The sequence below is a fragment of the Abrus precatorius genome, unplaced genomic scaffold (assembly GCF_003935025.1).
Source record: "Abrus precatorius isolate BTA unplaced genomic scaffold, Abrus_2018 Scaffold5, whole genome shotgun sequence".
Taxonomy (NCBI): domain Eukaryota; kingdom Viridiplantae; phylum Streptophyta; class Magnoliopsida; order Fabales; family Fabaceae; genus Abrus; species Abrus precatorius.
The window spans coordinates 10,373,628-10,384,166 of NW_020874395.1; the positions used below are offsets into that span (position 1 = coordinate 10,373,628).

Below are 10,539 nucleotides of genomic sequence, written 5' to 3' on the forward strand. Positions count from 1 at the left end.
CAGTATTAACCTTTATTAACATAGTCAAATCAACATCATTTCACACACCTGTCACAATCTTAAGGAAAGTTTATTTGAGGATTTTTAAATGCTCTCCAAAATTTCCGTCCTTTATATATTTTAAGTTCCCTTATTTTGGGAAGCTTTTTAACATGCCAACAAGGGAGGAATTTAATCTTCCTTCCCTTCCTCTCACTTGCCTCTCAAATTCTTTTTTTCTCTCACTCCCAAATAAAGTTTTAAGTATACTGTTATCATTGAAATTTGCCCAGGGTATCCTACTTAATCAAATTTAAGCTGAAATCCCAGAGCTTCTTGGCCAAATCAGTGTCCCTTCCCAGTGAGCTAGCTCTGTCAAGATTACAATCGACAAAATACTCACCATTCATTCCTGTCACTTGCGGGTGCAATGCTACATAACATGTTGTTGCTGCTCCCTTTAGTGAGGATGGAGAAGGCAAATATGAAAGATCAAAACAATAATCACAAGCTAACAGCAGTTTGTTTAAGTTTTAAATATTTTTTCAAGAGAAGTGTTTTTTCTATATTAAAAGGTATGTTTATAAACTTATATAAGTTTTTTCTTTAAAATGCAAAAAACTGCAATAAAAAAAATTGCATTTTAGTGTGTATCACAAAATCACTTTTTCTTAAGCTTAAACAAGCGAGTCCTAAATGAGTTTTTTTTTTTTTTTTAATAATCTTTATTTAATAAAATAACACAACAATGTCCTGATGTGTATATTCATAGATCATATTGGTTTAGCTTACCTGCTGAACATTTTTAAGCACAAATCTCCCTAGCATATTAATTGCACCTGCGTACATCAAACTAAAAGTGCCCATTAAACACAAACTGTAGTTAAAAAACTACTTGCACAAAACATTACTAGTGAAGAAGAAGAAATCTAAAGACACAAGTTGATATTGCAATTTAGAGCCATAAATTACAAAGGCTGGCTCTAGGTGAACATTTGAAACTGTTTTGCAAGGCCTAGAAGGATTATTCCTGTTTTGTAAGTTTGAATTCAATGATCAGAACTGCCAATCTATTTAACACGACCATTTTTTTCTTTTTAAACATTATTCATGTACAAAAATATAGGACTGCAACACCAAAACTATGTTAAGGGATTGAGGCTTATTTCATTGTGAATTCACTGAAACTTCTAGAAGACAAATCAAGGAAATTAAACAACAGTCATATCCTCAGGATTATGTTGAATACTTTACTTAGTATCCCAAATCTTCCAATTTACAAAATTCCTAGGCAAACCTTAAATTCGCACAACTAATGCAATGTAATAGAGTAGTTACCAGACAACATAATGTTGTGACGAAAAACATTGGTGGCAACAGCTCCTGGATGAAGCGAATTAGCAGTAATATCTATCCCATCTTCCTAATCAAGATGCAATAACAAACAAGTGTCATTACATATATCAGAGACAACTATAATGAGGTAAAACTAGAGCCATTTTTTCACACAAATATAAGAGAAGGAAAGTCACCAAAACAGGAAAAAAAAAAAAAACAAATGAGACTAAATAAAATTGTTTTAGGATTGTGATTGCTAGGAGTTACAAGACTAGCAGTTAGAAGGTGTGCAAAGTTTAAGCATTCCTAGAAACATGGGTCACCGATAATCACAAACTTTTCCAAAATAAAATGTTAAAAATTAGCTTCTCAGAATATATGTACAGTTTCAACAAATAGATATTAAATAATGAAGCAACTTATGTTGCATAATCAACAGGATAAAGGTATTAGAAAGATTATATGCAGTGTATAAAAGACAAATAGTCAAACACCGTTAAAAAACAACTATATAAATCCATAAACTACTTGCTAGCTTGTGAAATGTGATAAAATCATTTAACTCCTTCCATCAAGCATAGTGCACATAGTGAGACGTTAGGAAAATTTTGGTGCAGCATGAATATGTTAGTCTTCCTTACAACATAAAACACTACCACAATCAATTCATAAAATATACTACCTACATGGCAAACCAATATTTCAAAACCAGACTCAACACGAAAAGCAAAAAGGTTTCTGGTTGAAAGTTCAATCCCTTCAACCAGATTGCCATTAAAGCTGGATAAACTAAAAAGAAAGACGGATTTGATTTAAAACAATAAAGTAAATTATCAAATAATAGTAAGATTTTATACTAAATGCATCTGGTAGCATGACATATGTTACATTATTTTAAAACTCAAATAATAGACATAAGATGTGTAAGTTTATCATTAAGAGTCAAAATGGTTCAGTTCAATTTTTAAAATCTCAGACATGGAATTGTATGCAAATCACTACTCATTAGGTGCAAGTCAGTGTCAAAATGATAGAAGAGTTTATATTGGAACCAATGCTGAAACATGCATTAAAAAATATAGAAAGAGGTCATGCGGTAGTTTGAACCCATTAGAAGTATCAGCTTCTTAATCATATTCTGAAAGCTTAAAAGACAATGAAAAGAACATATATGACATCAGGGACATCTATTTTTCTTAGTAATCAGACACATTGTTTGGATAAATTAACAAGATCTAGTAATGCTAACATATAATAGCAAGCAATGACCACCTAGTAAGTGAAAAAATGCTATTTACTGACTCTTTCACTGGAATAATGTATTACTCATGTTATGGTACAATAACTATCAGCATACCTTGAGACGTCTTGCAAGTTCATTGGCATGTAAAATGTTAGCAAGCTTTGATTGTCCATATGCCAGCCAACTTTGGTAACTGTACAAAAATATAATAAATCATACAAAAAACTTATCCTTTGTACAGATACTACATGAACACATTTGCATGCTCAATTCTTAATGCAACAAGGGTTTACTTTATCTAGGTGCATCAAAAGTTATCAGTAGGTTTTGTTTATAGAGATTTTAATCTAACATATTCTATAAGTGATAGGCAACAACATCTCTGTTATGAATAACTATAATAGACGTATTAGGATTAGGATTTATGTTAATATTATAATAACGGACTTAGTCCAGAAGGGTTATATATGTATCCTTATAAATATAAGGGTCTCTACATATTATAGAGTATCTAATTCCAGCACACTAATCTGTCTCTCTCTTAATTCTACAATCTGCATACATAGTTATGTAATGTGACACCTAAAGCCACATATGGACACTAAAAAATGAATCTTACAAACTAATGAGTGATAATAATATTTGTCTTTTCAAATTAAAAAAAAAAACATCTTAGAGCTGAAAAACCAAAGGTAATAAAATTGAAGTCTCTGTCATAATTGTTCTATGGAAAATTGCCTAGAAGATTAAGTTTCATAACTTTTGCTGCTTCTCAATAAATCCCTTGTCCATAAATCAAAAATTAAAACTGCAAGCATAATTTATCATACATAATTGTTCTTCTATGGAAATTTCATAGAAGATTAATTTTCACAACTTTTGCTGCTTCTCAATAAATCCCTTGTCCACAAATAGAAAATTAAAACTGCAAGCATAATTTATTATTTTTTGTACTTGGAATTCTTCTTACCTTGACTGATCATTGATTTTGTCAAAGAGGATTCCTTCATCATATGTTAATTGATGAGATGCTGAGGAGACATTAACAATTTTTCCTTGTTTCTTAAATTCACATGTTGTTTTCTTCATAGTATCCAACAATAGATTTGTTAAAAGAAAATGACCTGTTAAATTATGTTAAATAAAATCAGAAGAATGAAATCACTTTCACATCTTAGACTATGCTTTTAAGGGCAATTAGGAAAGTTATTTTACATTCTATATAAACTATCAAGCAATTATATAAGCTAAGATAGATTATAAGCATAGAAAGATTACACATAGATTTCATACATGAATGATTATAATCCCTTCCCAGGACCCCAAGAGAGAGAGAGAGACGTTTTACATTGAGTATGGTAATAAATAAGCAGCATTTTTTTATCCCTTTTTTAATGCTTTGAATAATGAAAAAATTACATCATATTCTCTATACTGTCTCAAAAGGTTATTTCATTGTCTTAATGTTTCATTTTCCTAAACCTTATACACTGGAAAGCCTACAAAAAAGAAATCACGTTTCAAAAAATTAGATAGCTTCTGCATACCCATGTAATTTGTGGCAAATTGTAATTCAATGATGTCTTTGGATAGTGTGAAAGGGGGTGCAAAAATTCCTGCATTGTTTCTTGGAATTGCAACAAATAAACCAGAACACATTACTACTCCATTACTATCTTGAATGATCAGAAATAAGATGTGTATATATAACTAAAGATAAAGAGTAACTTTCAAATGTAACATGCACACACACACACACTCATGTATACATATGAATGAAAAATTTTGACAATGCAAGTGCAACTTGTGTTCCCTTACATCAGAATGTTCAATGGAAGACCAGATGAATTGAATTCTGATGCAAATTTCCGAACAGATGTCATTGAACTAAGGTCTAATTCCATGGCATCAACTTTAGCTGCGGGAAACTCCTTAAGTATTCTTTCTTTAACATCTTTTGCAGCAATCATATTTCTCACCCCCATAATTACATGGACACCACGCATAGCAAGAACACGGGTAGTCTCAACACCAATACCACTGGAAGCCCCTGTCGTTAGATTGGCCAAAACAGCAACCAAAACATACAATTAAGGTGCAGATATGTAAAACAATTGTAAAATTCATAAAGAAATTTCTGTTTGTTTAACAGTGTGCAACTGCAATAAAATAAGTTATCAAAGTTTTGAAATTAAACTAATTAATTACAGTTAATGTAGTTTCATAAGAACAATACAAACAATGTTTATCTAAAAAGTTAATCAAATAGAAGGTGCAGCGAGAGAACAATACAAATAATTTCATATTCATATTTAAAAAAAAATAAAAAGTAAAGAAAGAAAATGACCTGTAACAAGAGCAGTGAGACCACTACCATCGATTCCATATGTAACATCCTCGGCAGTGGAAGACGATGAAAACCCAGAAGCACCTTTTCTGTTAAACGGCCACATGTTTCAATCAATGCGATTCTTCTCTCTCGATGAAACGCAAGTTACTTTGTATCAATTTGGTGGCCGTTGGATATCCACCAAAATCAATCTTCACGACATCACGTACGTTTGAAGTAAAATTTGGGGGAAAAAATTAATTTGAACATGTCACTCCTTCGTTCTGTCGTTGACGGAAACAACGATATAATTATATAATGAAAAATAGAAAATAAAAAAAATTGTTTCTTATATAATTTTTGGTAAAGTAAAAAGAAAATTATATAATTTTATTTTTATTAAATATAAAAAAAAGAATATTATTATATGAAAAAATGTGTTTATCCTTTGTTAATGTAATGAAATATAGTTATTTTTTAATATCAAAAAGAAAATCTAGTTATTCTTATATAGCAAAAAAATAAATAGTTATTCTTTATTCGAATTTTAATACGTACAAATCAGGAAAAAAATTATGTATAAGATTAAATTTTAGTTACTTATTTTGTTTAATATTTTTTTATAAATATTAAGTTTTATTTATTTAATCTTTATATTATATAATATTATACTTTTTATGTTTAGAAAAGTATAATATCTATTTAAATAAAGTCAACATTTAAATAAGTTAACTGAAATTTATTCTCTAATCTCTTCTTATAAAAATGTATACAAAAAGAATATAAAAAAAATTAAGAAGAGGTTTTAGCATATAAAAATAATGAATTGTTCAATAGAAATAATATTCCTGTTTAAAAATTAAATTATTCTCAGTCTTAAAATTTTACTAAAATTTTAATTTAAATATAATAATTTAAAAAAAAGTGATTGAATGTAAGTACTAATATCTTTGAAAATCAGTTAAGTAGTACTAATGTTGCATTTAATTTTTATATAATAATTCCTTTTTTTTATTTTCTCATTTTTTTTTCTTTTTAAATTTAAATATTCGTCAATAAATACTTAATTATTTTTAGTGGTGATTGAACATACCATCAGTAGATGTGTCGATATATAAATGAGGAGATATTTTATAATTTAAAAGCGACTAAACCCTCACTTTAGTCCCTGAGAGAGTTTGAGTCCAGCATTTTAGTCTTTGAGACATTTAAAATATCACGTTAGTCTGTAACTTCTTCTTCGTAATGCATTTTAGTCCCTGATGTCAGGCCTATTAAGAAACTGTTACAGAAGACTGAGTTGTGACATTAAGTGCTACGTCAGAATCCTATTTGGCAGTAACGGCGTCGTTTTTGGAAGCTAACGTGGCACAAATAATTGCAAAACGGTATTGTTGTTATTGAAACTCCTTTTTCCCAAATTTAATCAAACATATCAGCATATATGTTGTGCCTCTGGTCTTCTTCCACCACTCAGGTTAGGGTTTATGGTTGCAATTGGGTTACTTGAGTTTCTTGGGTTTCTTCAGTTCTTCTATTATTGGGGTATCTTGCTTCTATTATTAGGTTTCTTCCTTCTTTGCACAGTTTGGGTTTCCAACACTTTATATGGCTAGTAATAGCAATTGAAGCCCTCTGATGAGTTCTGCTTCAAGGTCATAATCAAAACAAAATAAAAGACGAAATGGTAAGATTTGTTATTGTGGGTTGAAAGCAGCTGTTACAATTTTACAAATAGAAGCTAATCTTGGAAAATTGTTCTTTGAATGTTCTAAATATATGGTAAACAAAGTTAATTTAGTGTTGTGTTCAATTGCCATTTCTGATGAATTAAATTACTTTTTACACATGGTATAGGTTGGTGAACATTGCAATTATTTTGCATAGGCTGATAACAAAAATAGCATGGAGGATAGTTATAATGCTACTAAGTATCCAACCTCCAAAGTAACGTCTCCTCTTACAAGTGCAACAGTTATGAATGAAGAATTTGGCTGCCAAAATAACATATTTAGAGGCTGAAATTAAGAAATTAAAGTTGTTTGTACAGATTATTTGTATTTTGATGTGTATTGTCATGTACTTTGTTGTAAAATAATGATAAAATTTTGTTTTAATATTAATAAAGAATGTTTTTGTAATTACATTTTGTTTATATTTTAGTGAAAAAATTGATGAAAAGAAGAATGAAACAGAACAATTTTCTAGCCTGTTCTGTCAGGTACTGATAAGTGATAACTCTGTACATAGCAAATAATAAATACGTCATCTCAAGATATGTGATAGCAATAGTTTATGTTTGTTGAAAAATATCTATTTGTAATTAGACAAGTAGCAGTAACTTGGAGGCTATATGAATTTGCAATTTAGAATGCATTACAAGTGGATCAAATATATGTGATTTGAAAGAAAAGAGGATAGCACTGAAGAAAAAAATATTATTTTTTCCATTGAACTCTTTTAACATTTGATAGATGGCATATTGACAAAGATAGATTTTTAAAGTCATTCTAAGTCATAACACTTCAGTGGAAATAAATCATTGAAAAGTTATTGCCAAAGAAAAAGAAAACATAGAACTAGAGATTGACCAACCAGTTTTTAGCCAGAAACAGAATTTGGGATAGGCTTTGTAAAAGAAATTCCAAGCTAAAAAGCTTTGTAAAAGAAATTTCAAGCTAAACCCAGCCAAAATGAATCTACAAAATATGTACTGATTTTGAATTTCTTATTAATATGAAATAATGAATTGTACTTTTCAATATAAAAACTCCTCATCTCTTATAATTTTAACATGTGTTCTTTCTAAACTCTGATTTTATCTTTATACTTTATTTGAAAATACTTAGTACCTAATTTTGGCTTAATAATTATAAAAATACTAAATAATAACTAAAAACATAAAAAACTGAATGGAAATAAAACATTCAATGCCTTAAAGGTGGAACCTAAAACCTGACAACTTGTCCAATCAAAATAACTATTCCAAATAAAACATGTCCAAATGACACAAGTCTTACATAATACAAACTTGTTACATAAAAAATGATGAAAACAAGTAACATAATTACAACAACTCATTCTGCATTCTTAATTCCAGGTGTTGGCATAAATTGTGCAGCTTTTGTAAAGTCATCTCCCTTTTCATTTGGTGAAGATGGTGGTGGACTTTGCTGAGGTGATGTGGGAACATTTGCAGCAGATGACCTTGTTGGTACTGACATGCTTGAGCTGTCAACTTTAACTCATTGGTACTAATTGTTGTCATGATGTAGCATCGGACTTCTTCCAGCATTATTAATATTAGTTTATACCTTGCATTTACAATCTTTGAGGTGAAAGCCTCGCAGTTATTGTTATAGATGTTATCCACCTTTGGCCATTCACTAAAGTATGCCTTAGTTTATGCCTCCTTTGGCCACATGTCTAAGTATGCCTATGCATTCTCATTCATTGTCTTTATTGTATACATGTTTGCATTGAATTGTGAGATGGTGGTTGATCTTGCACATTGCCATACAAGGTGCTTCAAGACTTTATCCTTCCATTGCTTATAGAAATTTGCCATAGATGCCACACACAAAACCTACGGTTTGCACTTGACATCACTTCTTGCAAAGCTAGAATCAAACCCTGCAGTAAAATACAAAGTTCATTTTAGTCCTTAATAGAATAAAAATCATGCAATTTAGTCCCTAACTAATTTATTATTCATGCAATTAAGTCCCTGCCAATTCTAAGTAATAAGTAACTTCATCCTACGTAGATGTTTACCCTCCTAGAAAGAACCTCTGGTGCTATATAAGCTAGCGTTCCAACAGTTGATTTGGGTCGTGAATGAAGCAAAGATGACTAAACCACAAATAAAAAACATTCAGAAATATAAAGGCTAAAGAACATATTATTAGAACATAGAAACTAGATGTTATTCAATCCAATACCTTGGAATAGTCAAAGTCACAAATTTTCAAGCGAGGTGCAGGGCTTCCATCTAAGAGGGTATTTTCTAGCTTCAAATCTCTGTGGCATATTTGTTGCAAAAGAAGAGTAAAAGCATAGGTTCTCACTTCTTACAGTTCTGACTACAGGAAGTCTAATAATTTTTCAAGAACTTAAGCATGATTATACCATGGCATAACAGTAATGGACACCAGAAATCAGCTCCTGAAAGAAATATCTAGCCTGAATAATCAAAGAGGAAAATAAGTGAGATATGGCTACAATATTAATGGCACTAAAATTGAAAGAGTGAGATAAACTAGAAAATTCAAAGATCAACCTCATTTTCACTGAACCTTCCAGGATTGCAATCCTCTCAAATAGCTCTCCTCTAACTGCATACTCCATTACTATTGCTAAATGAGTGGGGGTCAAAACTACCTGCAAAATCAAAGCCCCATTGAAATGAGATCAAATAATTAGTTATATAGAGTATTCAATACAAAGTGATCCAATAGGTAAGCAAATAAAGTTCTTGCCTCCTTGAAACAAATTATATTGGGGGTGATGAAGAGACCCATGGTTGATAATCTCGCGAGCCACATTCTCATCAATCTAAAAATGGAAGACATAGGAAAAGCTTAAAATTGAATGTAAAGCTTAATTGTTTGCATTTACAGAAAAATAATTATAAAAAAATTCAGCAATATTTTGCAATTTTAAACTAATTTACTGAATAAACAATGAAAGTCATACACGCACATGGAAATATGGGTTAAACCATGCAGAAAGGGACCACTTTTATTAACATTATCTTCTTTAATTTTAAAAACCAAAAAGTCGTAAGAAACATAAAGGGACCACTGCTGTAAGGGTTGATGGGCCCATCCCCCTCACTCCTCCTACAAGCCCAAACACAGTAATTGCTCCAACACCTACAGCTAAGACACCGTTAGAGGAAAGAGCCAAAAGAACCACACAGCAACCACGTTACCTAAAAGATTATGTGGTCACCTGTCTAGCACCTCGTAAAAAGGGGAATTCTGTTAGCAAGGAATGATTGGAATTATTATTGTAATTTTCTTTATAGTTATTTGCACATGATTAGTACTGCAAGGCAATCGGCCAAGTGCATATATAGCACAGTATTGTAGTAGAAGGGTCGCAGAATATATAAAAAGTATTTTCCTTCTCTGAAAAGCTTCTCTTCTTCTCTGAATATTCCCTTTTTTTTTGTTATTTCTCTTTCTGCTCCCTGTAGCATCCTTACATTGGCGCTTTCATTGACCCTTATTCCATGGCAGAATCATCTTTTTCCCCTAATGAGCTCACCAAAAGTAAACCAAAAACTTGAACAACTTCTTCTCTCCCACGCCAACCTTTCTAACACCCTTCCCCCACCACGCCCTACAGACCACTCAATTACCTTAAACCCAAACACACCTCCCATATTAGTGAGACCATACTGCTACCCCTATTTTCAGAAGCAAGAAATTGAAACCCAGGTTCAAAAAAATGCTAGATTCGGGTTTTATCAAACCTAGCAATAGTCCTTTCTCTTCTCCGGTCCTTCTCGTCAAAAAGAAGGATGGAACGTGGCATTTTTGCGTTGACTACAGGGCTCTCAATGCTGCCACCATTAAGGACAAATTTTTGATACCCACCGTGGATGAGTTGCTGGATGAATTGGGGCATGCATCCTGGTTCTCCA

The 10,539-nt window shown here is 31.3% G+C and overlaps 1 protein-coding gene and 1 pseudogene across 3 annotated transcripts; both read right to left on the reverse strand.

The window, feature by feature from the left end:
• Positions 1–261: 261 nt before the first annotated feature.
• Positions 262–5,191, reverse strand: LOC113867053 (short-chain dehydrogenase TIC 32, chloroplastic-like). Of its 3 annotated transcripts, none has more exons than XM_027502004.1 (8): positions 4,908–5,191; positions 4,379–4,610; positions 4,112–4,187; positions 3,531–3,658; positions 2,675–2,753; positions 1,318–1,402; positions 772–818; positions 262–437 (listed from the first exon to the last, which is right to left on the reverse strand). In XM_027502004.1, exons 1-8 carry the CDS (start codon positions 5,011–5,013, stop codon positions 279–281), a joined length of 912 nt encoding a protein of 303 aa, XP_027357805.1. In that variant the 5' UTR covers positions 5,014–5,191; the 3' UTR covers positions 262–278. The 3 variants fall into 3 exon arrangements, with proteins under 3 accessions (XP_027357805.1, XP_027357803.1, XP_027357804.1); XM_027502002.1 differs by having other exon boundaries at positions 3,531–3,684; positions 4,108–4,187; XM_027502003.1 differs by having other exon boundaries at positions 772–822; positions 1,307–1,402; positions 3,531–3,684; positions 4,108–4,187.
• Positions 5,192–7,966: 2,775 nt separating this feature from the next.
• Positions 7,967–10,278, reverse strand: LOC113866645 (annotated as a pseudogene).
• Between the last annotated feature and the right edge of the window lie 261 nt (positions 10,279–10,539).